Source organism: Bradysia coprophila, unplaced genomic scaffold (genome assembly GCF_014529535.1).
Source record: "Bradysia coprophila strain Holo2 unplaced genomic scaffold, BU_Bcop_v1 contig_138, whole genome shotgun sequence".
NCBI lineage: Eukaryota > Metazoa > Arthropoda > Insecta > Diptera > Sciaridae > Bradysia > Bradysia coprophila.
The window spans coordinates 7,966,824-7,988,070 of NW_023503409.1; the positions used below are offsets into that span (position 1 = coordinate 7,966,824).

Below are 21,247 nucleotides of genomic sequence, written 5' to 3' on the forward strand. Positions count from 1 at the left end.
TGAAAAGTATAAATTTATCGAAAGTCATTTTGTAGGTCAGGAGTAGTAACATTTTCCTCAGTTCATTAACATTATGTTCCTGGAAAATTAGTTCATGGGTTCATTAAGCGATAGGTTTGAGATTTGGTAACACATTGTATGAGTAAAGCAATAGAGATGCAATAGAAACATCTGGCAAGACATTGATAAAGGACTGTCCAGCTCTATATCGATGTGAAGACAAGAGTGTCTGTTATCGAATAGCGTTAAAACTTTGAAAATATATTCGGGACCCCCGCAATCAAATAAAAAAAAACGCGAAAAATATTTGAACGCATTGCAATGTGTACTCTCATAACGAAATCGTCGTCAAATCCAATCAAATTCGTGTTTAAGAAAATCTGTAACGCACTAGTGTGATAAAGAATGTCATTTAAGCGGTTGACAACACATCGTTTGCGACAAAATGCTATCTCCGGCATATGATTCGTGTCTCATACAATGTCTTATGCAATTCAGGATCATAATGTGTAAAATTTGCAAACTTTAGATGCTTCTATTGCATAAATCGTTTTATGCATCTAGGTGCAAAGTATTAGGCTAACGAGGCTCATAAGGCCTGCCATGAACCATGAAAAAAAGCCTTGCGAGTACTTAATTGCACGTATGCAATAAAATTCGCGTAAGACATTGCTCATGTAAGATTAATGAATTGAAACATCTTATTTCAATCAAATATTTGATTTATTTACTATTTACAGTAAGAAAATATCTACGATAGTTCAGTTGCATAAATCTCCCAAGTAATATCTTTTTCGTAGCCATTCCTGAACTAATAAATTAGTAGTAACTATCTAATCTATTTTCCTGCTATCAAAATGTCTTTCGAATCAGAGTATGATAACAATTATCATCAACATTACGACATTATTAACCATAGGGCTTGTTTCCGGGCAAATTCAATTTTGTTTTTGTGATTTTAGTTACCATTCTATCGTATTGAAATGTGGTATTTTTCAACACAAGTGTTGAAACGAGGTGCATGTCGCTAGCCCCCCGACATCCTAGTACTTTGTTGGGATTAACGGCACTAGTTGCGCCTGAATTAGTGCTGTCGATTGGTACCAGGCAATTAGTGCTGCTCCGGTCACCTAACACCAAAGGTTTAAAAAATGATTTTTTTATTTTTCTTCATTTTTGTATGGAATCACTCTTCCAGCTTGCCAGAAGGCCAAGCTCAATTAAAAAAGAACTGGTCAAAATTTCGATTTTTTCGGGTTTTTGTAGCACCAAAGCCACGGGTTCAGACAAAATAGGACATTCGATGTTTTTAACGTTGCAAATTGGCAACGGACTATCTATGAATGAGTAGGTGTTACAATGTAACAGTTACATAGAAAGCGAATGAAGGAAAAATCATCTTGCCCAGCCGCGGATTTGAACACGGGACCTCTCGAATCTCGATTATGAGTCGAAAGCTCTAGCGCCAAAGCCATGGGTTCTTTAGACGTTCAGTGTAGCACGACATTCGCATTAGGTGGAATGATTACGACCGATTATCATCGAAAATTTCCCATTTATTGTTCAGCACTTTTTGCGTTACTAGTAAACCTAGTAAATGGTATTACCAGAGGGAGCATTACCGGTAATTTGCCGAAACTAGGATATTCAATTATCTTTCCGGAATAAAGTATCATCAATACCTAATCGCCCAAAACCACTTGCAGTGGAGGTGTGACGCAAGTCCTGTTTGGTAAAAAGTTTGCGTCAAAAAGTGGCAGATGATTCGGCTTTCTTCCGTTTGAATTCCATTCATTAAAGGAATATATTTCACAATTATAAAAATTTTCCTTCCTCAACATCTGCAACTTGTGACGCAAACTTTTTTATTATAATTTTCTTCCTAAAATTTTTCTGGTAAGATTTTTGTTGATAAAACTTTTGCGTACTTTGCTCATCAGCTGCCATTTGTGACGCATATCTTTTTGCGTGTAGAATCTGTAAGCGTCACCTACACTGATATCAGTTCTTTTGTAAGTGGATAACAGGACTTGCGTCACACCTCCACTGCAAGTGGTTTTGGGCGATAGCAGCTCCTTTGTAAGTTGTGATTTTTTAGAATTGGGTCGAGGATAATAGACAATTATACTATGCAGTTTGAACGAAAATATTCTTCTTAGAAAACTGTATAACTTTCTCTTTGATCTCAACCTTCCAGCTTTCATTTGACGAAAATCGAAAATTTTACGGAATTCAAAAATTTGATGAAAATCGAAAAGTCTAAAATCGAAAAATTCACGAATATCGAAAATTTGACCAAAATCGAAAATTTGAGGAACTTAAAACGCTCATAGCTCCCAAATAAGCGACTTTTTAAGAAAACCATGAAACACGTGTCGACTAGAATGTAAAACTCTATCAATTTGTCTTTTAAACGAACTTTCTATCTGCAGTATTTTCCGAGTTATGGCTGACATAGCTCGCATTCAAAACGCCCATATCTCCAAAATAAGCGACTTTTTAGGGAAACCATGAAACACGCATCGACTAGAGTCTAATAGTACATTTTCTACCTTGGTGTATATTTCGAGAATAACTTCGTATTTACAATTGTATATAACGAGCGCCAGCGAGTGTATATACAATTGTACATAAGAAGTGATTCGAGAAATATACACCAAGGTAGAACAATGTTTTATCTCCTGCAAGCTGATATTTCATACATTAGCGAAATAACCACAAAAATTTGGATTTAAAATTAATTAATTAAGCATGTTGTTTTAAAACGCATTCACAACAAAAAAAAACATCATACAGAGAATCCTTTATTTACTTACTCACACACATATACTTATCCACTTCAACATTTCGTTCAAATTACATCATTCCGACTACTCTGATTATTTGATCGATGTAGAAGTGACTAACGAACCACTACCGACACCAATTGCATCGCGTTATGTGATTTGTTGGCGTAGTGGTCAGCATGTTTGGTTGACATGCTGCTGGTCCCGCGTTCGCTTCCGCCGTTCGGCGATTATTTTTTTTGAAATATGTAGATGGAAAGTAAATTTATCCTAGGTGGGTTATGTGTGAATTATCCAATCGTATAGGCTGTGGTTATGTATGTGTTTGTGTTTATATGCAGAAACGCGTAATGTATGAAATATCAGCTTGCAGGAGATAAAACTCTATAACTTTGTCTTTTACACGAAGTTTCCATCTGCTGTATTTTCCGAGTTATGGCTGACATAGCTCGCACTTAAAACGCCCATATCTCCAAAATAAGCGACTTTTTAGGTAAACCGTGAAACACGCATCGACTAGAATCTAAAACTCTATAACTTTGTCTTTTACACGAAGTTTCCACCTGCCGTATTTTCCGAGTTATGGCTGACATAGCTCGCACTTAAAACGCTCATAGCTCCCAAATAGACGACTTTTTAGGAAAACCATGAAACACGTGTCGAATGAAATCTGAAACTCTATAAATTTGTCTTTTAAACGAACTTTCTATCTGCCATATTTTCCGAGTTATAGGTTCCATAGCTCAATAGCTTAACACGCTCATAACTCCGAAATTATAAGCTTTTATAAAAATTCCTTCAAATTAGTTTCTTAGAATTACGTCCTTAACATACCCTGAAAATTTCAGCCAAATCCGCCGGTAAATTCAAAAATTTCGGTTAACAGAGTGACAAAGTGACAGAGTGACAGAGTGACAAAGGTTGGTAAAATTCATCAATTTCAAAATGTATGAAAATGAATTTCTTCATACAAATTTCTGCAAATTTCCAAGTTTTGAAATTTAATATCTCGGCCAAATTTTAACCTTATGAGGCGTGTGATAGCTCGTTCAACTCGTATGGACGCCCAGATTACGAATAAAATACTTTGGGGGTAGTAGGAGCAAAGGGGGAAAAGTCAAAAAGTTCGTGTATATATGTTCCTCAGTCCTGCGGAAAAATTTTTTTGTCAAATTTTTCAGTGTGAACGGACTTGCGTCACGGCCCTTCACTAACGTAGGGCCATGATCCTCAGTCCTGCGGAAAATTTTTTTTGTCAAATTTTTCAGTGTGAACGGACTTGCGTCACGGCCCTTCACTAACGTAGGGCCATGATGTGAACCAACTGTGACAACTAAGTAAGCAGATTATCAATCTTATTTTTTGGTTTCTTTGTTGGCTCAAAATTTAGGCTGATCTTTGATGGAATTCTTGTTCCAATGGTGTTGTGGCGTATGGTCCTATTGAACCGTGATCAGCCAATCTTTTCCTGTGATGAATTAACATTAAAAATCTAGTCCCGCTTCTTGATAGAACTTTACAGTCGCGCGATATCGAACCAGATCGACTGTCGTTAGTAATTCTGTCAGTGTGCCGCATTGCTCCAATGCCGGAAATTTTCTTCTCACCGTTCGATATTTTGTGCATCTCAACATGAAATGTTCTAGGTCTTCTTTCAGATTGCACTCCTCGCATAGGTCTGACTCACGTAGTTTGAACAATTTCTTCTTGGTCCCACATATACCGTGCCCAGTTCTTAATCTCATCAGAATTTTTATCTCGTTGCCACTCAAATTGCTATTCTTGAACCAGGGTTTTATGCTGACTATTTTCTGGATCTCGCAGTGTACCTTCCCTTTTATTCTGGCCGAATTTTGATACTTTTCTTGTCATCCGACCATCATATTCCTTTCCACTTCATATCAATTTTTTTTATTATCAGCAAATATTCAGAGTTGATCACGAAGATAGTGTCATAGAAAGTTTCAGAAGTCTCCAACATCGAAATAAAAACTTGTATGATCAATTATCGATGCTTCGCTAAAATCGGAGCCTACATTTTCCGTGTCTCGAATATCATTTTTGACGATATACTTTCATACTTTTGGAAAAATGTGCGACTACAATAACGACCGCGAATGGGTTAGCTTTAAATAAAAATTATTTTTTGAATTGAATTGAATTTATTTCCACCGCCAAAGACTGGCTGAATAATCTGATACATTTACATAAATACAAACATAGTTTAACTAATACTATCATACAACAAATCTGTACAAACAATCACAGCAGATTAATACCTAATTTATCAATAATCACACTTTTAAAAGACAGTCTATTATTACACTTCGTCACTTCCGTTTTATGTTCATTAATGAGCCTAATTAGACGAACTAAAGTCTGATTAGTTAAGTACATATTGGAATACCTTGGCTCGATCAATAGTTGCATCGTAGACTCTCTAAAATTGTAAGCACTTTGGACGTTTCGAACAAATCTTGGTGATATCAAATCGTCGACAATATTACGTTTGTAAATGTCGAAGGCGAGCATTGCATCTGCAACAGTACGTCGTTTTTCCAAACTTTGTAGCTTCAGTTGTTTGCATCGATCTTCATACGGTGCAAGTCTGTATGTTGTCGCGTTGCTTCGGCTTTCCAATAAGTAGATTACGAACTGCTTCTGTACGGATTCGATATCGTCTTTGTATACTTGTGCTGCTGGGTTCCAAATGGGCGATGCGAACTCAAGCCTCGACCGAACGTATGCCACATAGAGTATTCGCTGCGTTTCTTTCGTAAAATTGCCATTTGAAAAGTGTTTTATGCAGCCAATTGTCTGGCGACACTTCATTGTCATCTGTTCGATGTGACTACCCGGATGAAACCATCTATTAACCAATATGCCCAAATCGCTCGTTTCCTCGACTCTGCTGATGATCTTATCGCCCATTGTATAATCGGCACGGATGAACGATGGTTCGTGTCGATATAAACTGAATATGTAGCATTTTTCCTCGTTGAAGAATAGACGGTTCGCTGTATTCCAGTTTACTACATTGTCGATGTCGCGCTGCATTTTACGTGTGTCGTAGTGGTCAGAGTAGTGGTAGTGATCACGAAGATAGTGTCATAGAAAGTTTCAGAAGTCTCCAACATCGAAATAAAAACTTGTATGATCAATTATCGATGCTTCGCTAAAATCGGAGCCTACATTTTCCGTGTCTCGAATATCATTTTTGACGATATACTTTCATACTTTTGGAAAAATGTGCGACTACAATAACGACCGCGAATGGGTTAGCTTTAAATAAAAATTATTTTTGGCTGTTTGACCAGCTCTGAGAAAAGTTTAACAACATTTTCATAAACTGCTCAGTTTTATCAAAGCTGGTCAAACTGCTGCAACCAAATCTATTTTCTGTTGAATGCTAACACATTCCAGTATTTAAAAAACGCCCAAATATATGCTTTTCAGCAAAGTATTGATGACTCTTAAGAGCAATGAAAATTTATAGCTTAAAATTAGGCGGAAAAATGTTCGCTCTTTGATGATTTCTACAAACCAAATTTTTAACTGACATTTTCTACGTTAGTTAGTTGTTAAAAAGCTCTGTTTAATCACTATATACGGACCACGAGACTCAATGTTTTTTAAGATATTCTATTCCATTGGAAATGTGGGCTCTATGCAAACACTATCAGAACGGGTTGTATTCACATTTTATTGGAACAGTCTGTCATTTCAATATTTTCCATTAGAAGCCGGCCAAATCGTTTCATTAACTTTTTGTTTGCAAATTCAGCGTTGTTGCGGTTATTCCCGAGCAGTTGAACTGGTACCATAAGATGATCCCTTGCTAATTTTAGTTGTCCCAATCAACCTTTGAACCAAAATGTAAACTGGAAGTTGGAAATAGAATAATGTGTTGAGGAAAACTGGTGAATCTCGATTGGCACTTACACAGTGACAGTATGGATATTCCAATGAAAAAGTACAAAAATTTTCCATTGAGCATTAGGCTAATTAAATAGTAAACAATTGGTGGGAGCGTTACGATTGTCCAAAATATCATGTTTAGTAATGTTCCCATTGTTCGCTGTACCAAGATCTGTATCAAAAATCAAAAATTCCAATTTGCCTGGCAACTTGTTTCTGATCTTTATGAATCGTCACTAATCATGCTTTAGCGGGTTAAATAGAGTTCGATGCCCTGAACCTGAATCACTACTCCGTGAGTCTCTTTAGAATTCGAATTAGTAATTAGCCATTACAAATAAAAATTTAAAAAAAGATGACGAGATCGGGATGGCTGTCGGCTGGCGTAACTTCAAGACAAAAGATCAAATCATTTGATATGAAGAAGAAATATTTTTTCAAACTTTTGTGAACAATTTCTATGATTCCACTGAGGAATCCAGCACCAACGGAATAGTGAATCAAATTCTAGGCACCCAGCCTTATCTATTGTAGAGAAATGATAACAGGTGGGGCTGCGTTGACCCCACTGGAAGCAACGCCATTTGTCATCATTTCTCTGATCTATCGGCACCTAGCATCTATCGAATATAATTGATAAAAAAAACTAGAGAAATTATAACAGAAGGCGTTGATGTCACTTCACCGCAGCGCCATCTGTTGTAATTTGCCTGGGTAAAAGCAAAACGGAACATTGTTTTCAAACCGGTTCAATTGGTGTCAATCCAGAGCCAGTGAAAAAGTCACCGTGCGTATGAAAACTGTCTTGGATCTTATCTTTAAAACGGTACATTTCCTGCAACCATTCAGCAGCTTCGTCTTCTTTGTCTGGTACCGATTTCATATCAACACGATGGATGAATAAGTGTGCTTCGACGCCACGACCATGCATTAGATTAGCAACAGATGGCTCAACCGGTCCATTTTTATGGAATGCAATGTTAAAGTCTAAGATTGCGGTGAATTTTTTTCTTAACGTTGGAAGACTTGTTGTGAAGCCTCTTGTCCGTGGAATTAAGTGATGTTTCAGCGCAGGCATTCCACGTTCTTGTGCAAATTTAACGGATGCTTCGTGTTTCTTTTCAGTAAAACGGGTCCCTTCAGCATAAAACAGTAGCTGATTTTTATGTGAAAGCATTTATAGAATGCATTTTGTATAAAAAAAAATGTTTCGTCATCACATACCAACACCGGATACGGATAATCCAAAATTTCGTTGATTTGTCGCTCAATAATTTGTTTATCTTTTTCAAATGACCGCTCCAAAAATATATACTCAGCGAATTTCCAGCCCCATCCAAGCGTTGGAAAATAGGAAATAATTTTTTTCACATACGCTTTGCAATTTCCCAGCGCACCTACATTATCCCACATCATTCCTCCAATTACGAAATCAATTTCATACGAATGATTCATCAGCCACAGTGTATGTTCTTTGCCCAAATATCGTTTTCGTACTTCTTCATCACAATACAGATACAATTTCGAGCCAGACCACCAATCGGCGAAAAATACCGATTCTGTTTGTATAGGGAAAGTTCCATAAATGATTTAAAATTGATATAAGAGAGAGACTTACGGCTAAGTAGTGAATAAATCAAGTAATATCCAATACGATTTAGCTGAAGAAGAAGAAGTGTTTACAATCGAAACGGAGCTCGTGCGAAAATTGATTATTGAACGTTTGGCCGTTACTTTTTTTGAGCTGAAATACATTCTGAGTAAAGTTGAACGTATGATTTGTTATAAGTGTATGAAGGTTTTTAGTTTAGTGCCTAAATAAGTGCGAAATCTGCGGAAACGAAGACAGCACGAGAACATAACCTCAATATCAATTGAACATCTCCACATAATTCGGCAAGTTTTCGTTAAGTATTTTTACATCATTTTCTTTATCATTTTGCTATTACTAATATCATTTATCAGGTATAGATCTTTCTAAATCGATTTCTTTTATTTTTTTCTTCTTCTGAAAGCGAAAGACCAGAACGTAAGCCTAAATTCAAGTGGTACATTCATAATCAACAAGTGGATAAAAATCGAAAGACCAAAAGCGTAAGACCAATACTAGTACATCGTCCACATTTAGATTGTGTAAAATTCGAGTTTGCTTCTGCAACAGAATAAGTAAGACCGACACGTAAGACCAATTAAAGTTTGTTGCAGAAATCGTAAATTTTCGTGAAATTTTTTTCTTCGTGCATTCTACCTAATTCCTTATTTACGTTGGGTGATATCCTCCGAAGTTGATTCAGTGCTTCTAGCTAAATTTCGGTTGTGGCCATAGCTTTTGAAACCTGAAGTGCTGACGTAAGTGGCTAATATGAGCAGCAGGTGTGAATTGAGTATTTATTATCAGAATGTTAGGGGAATGAGGACGAAGAACGCAGACTTTTTACCCGAGATTATGGCTAATTCGTACGATATACTGTTGCTATGCGAGACGTGGCTGAATAGTGATTTGTATGACAGTGAATTCTTCGATAATCGGTACGTCGTTTTCAGGGTAGATAGAGACAGAGCTAGCACAGGTTTGAGCAAGGGAGGTGGTTGTCTTATAGCGATCAGGAGTGATCTTCATTCGATGAGAAGAAAAGAGTGGGAACTTAGCAAGGAAGATGTGTGGATTTCTATTTTTCATGAGAACGGTTCGAAGACGAATTTGAATGTGAGATATGTTGAGAATAACAGTGACTTGATGGCGTATCAGGTACACCTTGATAAGGTCTGTGAGATAGTTGCTGCTGCTGATGACAGTGATTCCTTTGCGATGTTCGGAGACTATAACCTTAGTGACAGTATAGTGTGGAATGAGGAATCGGGTATATATAAAGCGGAAGTGAATCCTCGGACCACGGTCGATAAGAGAATTCCTCATGAGCTGTTCAATGTTCAGGCGTTTTGTAACTTAAATCAGTTAAATGTGATTCGGAATGAGTTGGGTAGAACGTTAGATCTTCTTCTGTCAGATATTGAGCCAAGTAAGTTTCGAATTGAAAGGTGTAAGAAGCCGATAGTTGCTGAAGACGATCATCACCCAGCGTTGAAGGTAACCTTGAATGTAAGTCCGCTTAAATATTTTGTTGAGAAAAGACCGCCTAAGACGAACTTCTGGCGTGCCAATTACGTCGATTTAAATCAACAACTGCAAGGTATTGAGTGGGAAATGGAACTAAATGAGCTTGGTGTAAACGATGCAGTCAATCGTTTTTACGAAATATTGGAACCGATTATTGATAGTATTCCGAAAGTTCGCAGCTCAATCAGAGATTTTCCCGTTTTTTACACGCCGAGATTGATAAAATTGATTAAAAAAAAAGAAAGAGCAAAAGGTAAGCTAAATAAGTATGACAGCGTTGCAAACTTTAAAACTTTTTCAACTCTGAGAAAGCAAGTGAAGCAGGAGATTAAGATTTGCTTTTCGAACTACATTGACGACTGTGAAACTAAGATCAAGTCCAATACAAAGTGTTTCTTTTCGCTTACTAAGTCAATGAGAAAGACCAACTCTTTGCCGAATTGCTTGAAGTATGGTGACCAGGTTGCGACGGACAGGAACTCTATCTGTGACCTGTTCTCGAAGTTTTTCCAATCAGTATATCTAAATGATACAAATCGGGTCGAGAGTACAGCTGTGAAAGAAGATTGTGCTGTAAATGAAAGTGAAATTATGTTCAGTGCTAACGATATCGAGAATGTCTTGAAACGATTTGACGTCAATAAAGTAACAAGCCCGGATGATATTCCGATTATGTTTTATAAAAATCTGTCGCGTTCGTTGTCGTTGCCGCTTATGATATTGTTCAATAAGTCATTAAAGGAGCGTGCATTTCCGGATAAATGGAAAACGAGTTTTATTACGCCAATTTACAAGGAGGGGGATAAATCTAATGTCATGAACTACCGTGCGGTTTCTATTTTATGCGCTGTTTCGAAAGTCTTTGAGAAGCTGCTGTTTACCGTCCTGTTCGAAAAATTTAAAAAATACATACATCCATCCCAGCACGGTTTTTTCGTTAAAAGGTCGACACAAACAAACTTAATGGAATTCGTGACGTCGGTTTCCCAGTCGATGGCGAAAGGTGGTCAAGTTGATGTACTTTACACCGATTTCTCCAAGGCATTTGACCGCATCGACCACGACATTCTGCTCAAGAAACTATTAAAATTTGGATTCAGCAAACCCTTAGTAACATGGTTCCAATCCTATCTATCGGAGCGTTCGTTGTTCGTGTCAATTGGAGGTGGAAAGTCAAAAAAGATAACTCCGACTTCCGGTGTGCCTCAAGGTTCAATATTGGGCCCGTTTTTGTTCACCATATTCGTCAATGATCTGCTTCAGTCATTGGAAACGTCGTTTGGATTCGCTGACGATCTCAAGCTGCTCAGAAAAGTTGACAACGGCGGGGATTGCTACATTTTTCAACTGGAAATGAATCAATTGCGCAAATGGTGTACCCTGAACAGACTAGACCTGAATGTCAAAAAATGTGCTATCATGTCATTCACCCACAAAGCTGAAATCAACAGGCTGGAATATCAATATAAAATTGGAGACGACATTCTTCTAAGAGTACGTTCGAAATTAGATCTGGGTGTTATGATCGACGATAAATTATCTTTCAAAGAACACGTAAGCATGACAACACGGAAAGCCTATCAAATGCTCGGTTTCATCTTTCGATGTGGTAAATACTTTAAGTCTAGGGAGAGTTTGCTTGTCCTGTACAACTCGCTTGTTCGAAGCCGACTTGAATATTGTGCTTCAGTTTGGAATCCGATATACAAAGATCGCATTGAGATCATTGAAAAGGTTCAACGCAAATTTACGCGTATGTTCTTTTACAAGTTTCGAATCCCGAAAGTAGATTACGTAAATAGATGTCGGCACCTCCAACTGCATTCACTGGCGAACAGGAGACTGGAAAATGATGAGATAGTTTTGTACAAACTGATTCATGACGGGATTGACTCTTCTCTAATTCGTCAACTTTCGTACCACAATAGAAGTCGTGAGACTCGACAAAACAATCGGGTCTTCTATACCCCACAGTGGAGCAGCAACATTGTGCGTAATGAACCTCTTCATCGGATGCAAGAAAATCACGACGAATATTTCTCAGGTGTTGATATAATTAATGGGAGGTTTGATTGGTTTAAGAAAACGGTTAGAGCTAAATTTAATAACTGATTAACAATGTGACTGGATTAGAAATTAGCAATGATCTGGATTTGGATTTTGGTTATGATAATTTGTGTTTTTTAGTTTAAGATTAATATGTTATTGGGCTGAAAAAGTCTGTTTATTGATCTATAAATAAATAAATAAAATAAATACGACGATATAGTTGTTTATTAATCGGTCTTAATCCGTAAAACAGTATGCATTGAACGATATTGATTATCAGGCCGGATATAAAGTAAGTAATGCAAAAGCATAAGTGAACTGCGTTCGAACTCTTGATTTCAGCTAACAAACTCATTTTTTGTATTTTAATGTTCTCGGTGGGCTGAGAAATCAACGACACATTGATTTTAACTTTTCTCTTTTGTTGAACTGTTTAAAACGTCTCGATACAAACACTTATACTGTTATCACGACCTGCAACTTATTACTGAAACAACATCAACATTTCAACTTGCTAAATGCATCAAAATGTAATTAATTCAGTCAAGGAAAACCTCTCAATAGATAGTGGGGACGCAAGTCGTTGTGTTTGGTCTAGTAGCGATTTTTTTTATTCGAAGAAAACAATGGAGTTGACGACATGAAAATAGGTTCCAAAAAGTAATTACAAAATATAAAAAATTTCTTTCATTGACTTGAAGCATTGAAAGTTGAGTTAGATCTTTGAATTACCAAACTTATTCTCTGTTTTTCTTTGCATTTTTTTCGCCGGTTGCATTGTAAATCATCTTGCCGATTTTATTGATGAAATTGATAGCTTCTGTGGCCCAAAGCCCAAGAGTTTCGACTGCAAAAGCAAGAATAATATAATTCCGCTCGAGTAGTTTCTTGTATTTGTCTGTTTCTTTTTTGTTGCATTTTCGGCAACTGATCCGTTCTTTGATGAAGAATAACGAATGTACGACGGCGCCAACGTATCTGAACACGTCGCATCCCAAACTTACATTTGACCTCGGCTCCATGGTACCAAAATCATTCCATCGACTCTTTTTCCATCGTCACGAAATAAGCCTTCTGGCTCTCTTTTAGATGGAATTGCTGCAGTTTGTAAAGCATTTTGCAGAATGTTGTTTAGTTCTGTGTGGCAAGGAGGACGTCCAAGACTCTTTAAACAGCTCAAGCTATGCGTTCCATTGGGTCACCGCCCAAAAAATTTGCCAACTTTTCCGAAAAAGTACTTTTCTCCCCGTTCAACAATATTCTCTATTTTTAACTGCTAACCAAATTCTCTCCCATCGCCCTGAAACCACCATCAACCTATATAGCTCATTACATTCTATGTAATAGACTAGACAGTTCCTAAGAAAATTTGACTTGTGCCACGACACCTCACTACCGTGATGACATGATAGTCTATAAGTCGATAAGTAAATCGATAACTGAAAATAAAAATGAGATTAAAAAAAAACCTTTAATAGATAACGTAGCTAAATTTCGAATAATTCTTTGCACTTGTTGCACATTCATTCGAGTTCGATTTGAAGATAGTTATGCTATTTAATAATATATAGCTACTTTTTATTATGCATGGTGCGCACAGCATAGGTTCTTGTATACAACGAGGTTTGACGTTCTCAGTCGCATTGAGGGAACCCATTATAAGAAACTTTTAAAATAGAGAAAAATATGTATTTCAAGATAGAACAGTCAGATCATTAGTCCCACGTGACGAAACTTTTTTTTGTAAATTTGCCCGGGCTACCCGTGGAAGTCGGCGCTCCTGCTTCGATCAAATGAAGTTATAGATCTGACTATTACACTGATAATATTGCTGTAGTATTTAAGGTTAGCCACAAGTCTACACGTCCAATCAGAGCCTAATATTAATTTGGGAATTAATTCTATAAATTCACAAAATTCCCATTTTTTTCTAATTTTCACAAAAATTCCCTAAAACTTACAACAGTATATTCAGTAAATTAAGCTGAAAACTCAATAAAAATTCAAATTCACAGCTTGGGTATCTTGCTGTCGCTTTCGTTTCACTTTTTGCATCATCAGAAACTGTCGCTCGTACTTCGGTAATTTTGGTATTCTTAGCCACATTCGGTGCAATCGATGTTACCTAGGATCGAACAATCCGCCTTAACTTTACATTTGATAAAAAGATGAGTTCCCTAGTATCGAACGTTTATGTTACATTTCGCAAAATAATGAATTTCCTAGGATCGAACGAAACACCTTCACGTTCCATCGATTGTGTGCAAAACACCTTTATTTTCGAAATCTCCGGATTTTTTATTCAAAGTTTCATTTTTCCTATATTTCCAATCTACTTTTTCATATTGAGTGCTAATAGTGCCTCTATTATACTGTAGCTAATAGCATCGGGTGCCAAAAGTCTCTTTGTTATACTGTGGCAAATGGCACTGTGTGCGATTAGCCTTACTATCATAAAGAGACTATTGGCACCAGGTGCTATTAGCCACAGTATAAGAGACTGTTGGCACCCGGTTCTAATAACATATTTGTTAAAGTTTTTCATAGCCTAAATTTAAAATTGACGTCAAATAAAAATAAATCATTTGGAAACATGCATGTATATATAGAGATCGTCAAACAATTTTTCCATTGATCGAAATGCACCGCCGATTAAACCGACCATGTAATGAACTTTTTCGTGAATCAGTTCAACTTCAAGTGAAAAAAAAACCGACGAATGTACATTCACGTAGAAAAAAGCCGAAACGGAATTCTTTCGTGAAAAACGTTTCTCTTTTGTGAAAAAGGACTTTCGTTTACCGCAAAAAATCTCTTTTGTAGCAATTTGCGTTATAACTTTAGCCACCCAATTATGAAATATAGATTTCCGGTTTCTCAAATTCAAGTTCAATTACCTTCTTCTTTCTCGGTGTAAGTTGAATTCCCAAGTATCAAAAATGAGATTCGGGTCGAATATCGAAATGCTACTTCTTTTTATTCATTGGTATAGTTCCTAGTCAATCTTTACGAAAACAATTTGTTTCAGTTTGACGATTGCCACAAAAGATTTACTTTTGTAAAAAAAAGAAATACTTTGGTGCCAACGGTTCCGAATAAGCTGTCACTATTTGTATGACTGATTTTATCTTATTTCGTCAGGGGTCGGAGTGTAAAAGCCAATTTTTTTTAGTTGTGATTGTATGGTGTTGCCACATGGTGTGTATTTGCGTTCACCCCTACATTATTTACAGTTTTCTGGATTAACGAATGATATCTTCCATACAAAATCCTAAATTGAACGAAATTTTTTATTTGCAAAAAGAAATGTTACTACCACACATTCGTATGTACGAATTGAATAACACAAATGCCACCTAAGCGCTGTTACGTTTATCGATTCGATTTTGGCGTTCAAATAGTCGTCTCTCCCGTTCGAATTCTTTCATGCGAAGAATGTAACTACGAAAAGAAAAGAAAAAGTGAACGCCTTAGATTGTGCTCTTTCACATCCTGAAGTTGTTATCATTGTGTCCTTACTCATCGAATTCACAATTAAGATAATCGTGCTTCTCATGATGACATTTATACACAAATGGAAATACGTCAGCACGACAGGCGCGGTATTCGATTAATTTATGTGCACAATAATCGCGTTCCTCGATTGGAATTTTAGCTGATTCCATTTCTGCTTGGGTTGCAATCATAACTGAAAATTAGAGATTTTTTTTGGTTAACTTATTGTTTAAAGGGAACATTAGGAGCTTAAATTCAAATCTTACAAATTTATTAATTGGATAAGAAAACTAAACACGGTAAAACTTTAGCATTAGGGTTGGCATTAGGTTGTTCGTATGTCATAGACCTTCAAATGAATAAATTGAATCTTATCGATATATGTTCGGACCCTAATGAGTTTCAACAACTAATTTAAGTTCGTCTATCTCAAAATACAGGAACTAATGAAACGAGAAAGCTTAATCGTGCCGAGTTCAATCAAGGCGATGGATGTTGAAAACTCGGAGTTTAAAAACTTTCTTGAATTGTTCAATGGAACCGAAAGCTCCGATTGTTATGTGTACTACGAGCAGTCAGTCCTACTGTTTTTTCTTTTATTTAACCAGGGCATATTATTGACACGTATAAATTTGTTTACCGAAATTACGGATATTTGCTAAAGATTACTAAAAATTTACCCAAAAAATTTACCGAAATTCTTTTCGATGAATTCAGTAATTTTAGTTAAATTTCGGTAATATCAGGCCTCCCACTAAATTTTGCTCTGTCCGAAATTCGGACATTTCGGACAATTTGTATAAAATTTCGGACATTTCCAGAAAAAATTTCGGACAAATGTTTTCCAGTTTTCATTAAAGAATCGCAATAGGAATAGTCTGTGAGACATTTAAAATCATTCCCTCACCAAATTTCAACGTTTTATATCAGCAGAATTTGGTGACAAATTCTAAACTCAAAAATTTGTTTGGAGTATATTTTGACGTGACATGAATTGATCATTAAGTGGTATATAGGACTTGAAAAATGTTTTACTAAAAGTATTGTTCAATTTGAGGGTTAACTGAAACCTGGCTGAAAATATTTAAAAAAGAAAGAAAAAGTTTTAGAACGGCTTTCTTCAAATAAAACTAGTTGAACTTCCAGGCAACATACTTTTTTACCGCAGAAAATTTTGTACTAATGCTTAGAAATGTATTTTACTTTACTAGTGAGGGAATGTCGCCTTTCTCTCACTAGTTTAAACCCTTTCCCTCGCTCGTAAAGTAAAACGCCATACTATACACTGGTTTAGTAATGTACTATTGTTCGCACTTCAAATTTGTGCTAGATGCCTACTAATACGTTGACCTTCAAAACATCAGTCGTATTTTTACTTTTCGAAGCTCGATACGCCACAGGCAGGCAAATTTTCTATTTAGTTCCAAGTAACTTAAAAAATTCGACAATATCGATAGTTCCCTTACTGAATAAAAAATCTTTAAAAATTTGTCAATATGGGATGCAGAGTTTTTTGAATTTGACTGCCTTCAGAAGTTAAAGTTATCCTGAAGAAACCAGGAGAGCGTGTCTATCTCATCGATTATTAAAATATCTATGTGGAGGCTCGGATTGTGACGAGTGAAATGAAAGTAGTTTAAGTTAATGGCGGCTCGCCGGTTCGCTGATGATAAATTTTAAAATCTGTAAAATCGTCTATCAAAATCGCCTGAGTTTCTATGGTGAACGAAAAAAAACTTGCTTTAGACGATAGAGCGTGAACAAATCCGTTGTTGGCGGAAAAAAAATTTTGATAGCGGAGATCGCCGTAGAATAAGGGTTTGAAAATGCAGACCTCCGCCAATTGCAATAGTTTTGTATGACCAGTTACCTCAGATCAAATTTTTAACACTTTGAGGCAATAGAGAAAGGATCAGTCTAATGCCTAAAACTACGATTTTTTCTTGAAACTAGAGTTTTTAGTCTTAAAAATTGTAACGCAACAGATCGTTATTGGCGGAATCTGCCCTTAACAAATTCAGTAACGATTTAATCAAATTAAAATCGTTTTTAGTAAAACACTTATTTAATTAGCGAATGACTGTTGTTGACTGATGGACGAATCTTAATTCAAATAATTCAAAGGGTTGTACATATGTACATATGTACGTAAAATTAATTTACTCCCTCATAAATTTTAAGACAAAGAATTGGTACATGGAAATTATAATTGAAAAATGTATGAAGCGCGCCGCAGGCGATTTTTTTTTGTAGAGTCTTTTATAAGTTTCAATATTTAAATCCGGTCAGATCTTGAAGAAAATTTCGGACATTTCGGACAATTTCGGACAAATGTGTAAAATTTCGGACATTTCGGACAAGCGGGACGCCTGGGTAATATTTGGTAAGTTTTAGAAAATCGAAAACATTATCGTAGCCTCTATGTAATAATCATCGAAAAACCAAAATCAAAAGTTCCTAGTTAATTATTCTGTCATTGGAGCGATAGACAATTTCTGTCATTATTATTGCTGGCTGAGAAACTACAATTTCGATTCGGATCAAAATTCGATATTTGTTTTGATTCAACATGATGAGAATATCGAGTGTACCGTTTCGTTACGTAAGTTCCTTTAAAAAATATTGACTTTTCCACCATAAAAACGACAATTGATAACTTTATTTCGGTGTAGTTTTGCCACTGCCGAAGAGGCATAGCATCATAGCTCACAGAGAATTTTAGGAACATTTCTATCACGGAACCGATTATTTTTATGAAAAATATATTTGATCAACAAACCTCGCTCCTTACGACCTGATGGAAAGCCAAAATTCGGATCATATGTTGGATCCTTCATGCAATGAGGACCCTTGATCTCCGCAGGATTAGGCACATTTATCGGATTGTTTAGGACATTACCCATTGTTGTTAATTTTCAATTATTTACGAAGAGTTGATTTTGCAATGAGATGTTTTTTCCGATATATTTCTCGTCCGAAGAAAAGGAACATGAACTGTCACTGTCATCGTGACATTTACGACGTTTACGACCCCGTTTTTAGACCGTGTTGAGCGCCATCTCGTATCGATTCTCAGCTAGCAATAGACGTGGTAAATTGCAAATTTTCGCAGAATTTCTTCAGATTGAAGGCATATCGAGGAAGTAAAAGTAGAGTGATGCAGGTAATATTATGAGGTGATGGGTACAATTCATTGAGGTATTTTTGCTGCTCGAAGCAAGGAAAATACAGAATCTTAAGGTCTTGACTCTTCATAATTCATCCCAGACGACTTCTACCTACCGTTCGTATTTCTTTCGCCTTTTTTCCTCTGAAGACAACACTCAATGCATGATTCCCTTTGAAGGAATCTTTTTAAAAGTTCCATGAATTATGAATCATCTCCGATTTTTCGCAACGAAGTTTAGAAAAGGCCAAAACATACGCACAGGAGCTCATACGGATTTCGCTTGTCGATAATAAATACTCATTTGTTTTGAAAGTTGTTGCGAAGACAAGCGAAATCCGTCAGAACAAATTTTATCCTTTGGCCATACCTAGTATTCAATGGCTTCCAGAACTCCAGGTCGACCCATTCCTTCAAATGGTCTAAGTATTATGAAGATCATGAAGTAGAGTTAACAGAATAATCATATGACAGCTGATAGCCAATTAAGCTTGTTCTAAGAGTGTCAGTGCTGCACGCTATAGGACGTATGTCGTAATGATACCAACCGGCGTTTATAATATACAGTTTTTATTAATAGAATTAACTTAACTTAGCTACACTTTAGGTTTCTTGGGCAGCGATCCGAATGCCGAAATTACAGTTCCTTTCGTCCCTGTTGCGTTAGTTGTAATGGATGGCTGAATGGTAGCTGGAATCGAAATCGGCTTTGGTAGTATCGGTACAGTTTGGCCTAATGCAGCACTTGGGGCCGGCTGATCCCATTTCGATTTCCTGCACATGAATCATGAAAGTTTAGCATTTTTCTTGTTATTTCTCTCGCGGATGATGTTAAATCGTTTTTACCTTTTCTTGGCTTCTTCTTCGGCCTTTTTAGTGGCGGCCAGTACCAATTCCTGTTTGATATTTTCTCGTTTGTCCTTCTCCCGCTTCTCCATTTCGGCCTTTTGTATTTTGGCCAGTTCTTCGAAAAATGATTCCTTTCCTGAAACACAAGTGCAGACCGGGGAATGAATTTAAATTGCAAAAAAAATTTGTTTTCAAAGCAAACTTACCCCATTGAAGTGGATCGTAGATTTCCGGTGGATAATTCGTTCCCAATTCGTCGATGTCACAATACTGAATCAATTTCTCGTAAATACTCGGATTCCGGAATTCTTTACGCTCCTGAATCAGTTTATTCATGTCCATGCCGCTCTTCATCTTCTCGTGCATATTTGTGATTTTATCCTGCAATTCTTGTGGACACTTGCCTTTCGGTTCAGCTGGTAAACTGAAGCCATACTCGGCAAATTGATCGATTTTCGCTTTGTTTCTGTCAGCTTTTTCCTGCGACGTCTCTTCCTCTTCGGATATTTCCATGTTAATTGTTTCAATGTTTGGTGACACATTTTCGTTTTCGTCGTCTGAAATAACATTGTCGTCGTTGTAGCTGACAAGGCGACGCGTCGATTTGGACGCAGCAAGAGTTACACTAGTTCCCGCGGGTGATTTTTCCTGTTTTTGCTTCGGCGAAGTACTTGTTGACGCTGGGTACTCGGAATTGGAAGTGCTTTCACTATCTGAATGCGAATCATATTCGTCTTCGTTTTCACTGTCCGTATACGTAGCTGTAAGTGATGCTAGAGCTGAGTTTTTGGAACTCATCTTGATGTTAACACTAAGAAACGTTTGAGATTAATGATACGTTTTCCCATCAACACATTTGACAGGAAATCTTGTTCTTGAACATCAGTTCATGCAGGGTCTATACCGCGAGCAGTACATATGTACAGTATTGTGCGGCATCAGCGTATGTCAGATGGCTTGGCGCAAATTAACTCGTCGAATCTGAAAATTTGAATTTTCGTATGAGAATTGCATTCAAAGCGTGACATTTCTGTTGTTTTTGAAGAATAAGAAACAGATTTTGCAGTTTTTATCTTTCAGTGAGTTGAGTACTATAAGGAATTCTATCCAGATCTATCCAGAGTTGAGATAACCAAAAAATAGAGCGGAAAGAATGGAGTAGTGAAAAAATTGCGGTGCCTCAACAGGTCATAAAAGACACAATTTTGATCTATTTGGCAAAGTTGTATACAACAGGTTACGACACCTTTGCCTTTTCTGCTTGGGTGGTGGCAGCCAAATTTTCCTGTAGTGACGTAACCTGTTCTATAGAACTTTGCTATTAGATACCTGTGGGCGCCGATTCTCGTGAATTTAAGAATTCGTAACTTGAAAGTTGACACCTTAAATCTACGATTTGTGACTTTTAAGGTGACACTTGATAAGTTACTAATTCTTAAATTCATTAGAATCGGCGCCCAGTAATAAACATCAAGGATTTTATTAACACTGAATCTATATTTCACATCTACAATTATGCACGTTTCATCGATTCGACAACGGATGAAATGCCAAAAAATCAAAATGGAAAGTAAGAAATTTTACCTAACGAATCGCAGAATCGGTCTGGGTCACGATACTCTCTTAATAAGTTGTCGATTTCATACTCACATTAACAGATAGTGGGCTTACAAATACTCTTTATCGATGTTTTTTTATCGACTACAGTTTTATGCTTATGATAAACTCCAGATATGTAAAGTTTATAGAAGAATGGTGTTTAGAAACTAAGGGTAAAATCTAATACAATTTAGTACTTTTCTTCATAAAAAAAACTGCTGTCACTAGAGGACGCCAGCTTTTTTGGACAAAAACGGTAATGTCCAA

At 36.7% G+C, this 21,247-nt stretch overlaps 3 protein-coding genes across 3 annotated transcripts; all 3 read right to left on the reverse strand.

Annotated features, from left to right (window-relative positions):
• Nucleotides 1-6,472: 6,472 nt before the first annotated feature.
• On the reverse strand, nucleotides 6,473-12,387 carry LOC119073870 (1-acyl-sn-glycerol-3-phosphate acyltransferase delta-like). Its single transcript, XM_037179741.1, has 7 exons — nucleotides 12,334-12,387; nucleotides 12,084-12,246; nucleotides 8,323-8,360; nucleotides 7,929-8,263; nucleotides 7,450-7,860; nucleotides 6,729-6,876; nucleotides 6,473-6,667 (listed from the first exon to the last, which is right to left on the reverse strand). The coding sequence occupies exons 2-7, from the start codon at nucleotides 12,224-12,226 to the stop codon at nucleotides 6,582-6,584; spliced, it is 1,161 nt and encodes a 386-aa protein (XP_037035636.1). The 5' UTR covers nucleotides 12,227-12,246; nucleotides 12,334-12,387; the 3' UTR covers nucleotides 6,473-6,581.
• Nucleotides 12,388-15,143: 2,756 nt separating this feature from the next.
• On the reverse strand, nucleotides 15,144-18,364 carry LOC119073903 (NADH dehydrogenase [ubiquinone] 1 beta subcomplex subunit 7). The gene is made up of 3 exons (XM_037179793.1): nucleotides 18,146-18,364; nucleotides 15,391-15,559; nucleotides 15,144-15,312 (listed from the first exon to the last, which is right to left on the reverse strand). The coding sequence occupies exons 1-3, from the start codon at nucleotides 18,267-18,269 to the stop codon at nucleotides 15,228-15,230; spliced, it is 378 nt and encodes a 125-aa protein (XP_037035688.1). The 5' UTR covers nucleotides 18,270-18,364; the 3' UTR covers nucleotides 15,144-15,227.
• Nucleotides 18,365-19,090: 726 nt separating this feature from the next.
• On the reverse strand, nucleotides 19,091-20,244 carry LOC119073879 (SAP30-binding protein). Its single transcript, XM_037179759.1, has 3 exons — nucleotides 19,588-20,244; nucleotides 19,379-19,517; nucleotides 19,091-19,306 (listed from the first exon to the last, which is right to left on the reverse strand). The coding sequence occupies exons 1-3, from the start codon at nucleotides 20,177-20,179 to the stop codon at nucleotides 19,129-19,131; spliced, it is 909 nt and encodes a 302-aa protein (XP_037035654.1). The 5' UTR covers nucleotides 20,180-20,244; the 3' UTR covers nucleotides 19,091-19,128.
• Nucleotides 20,245-21,247: the final 1,003 nt, after the last annotated feature.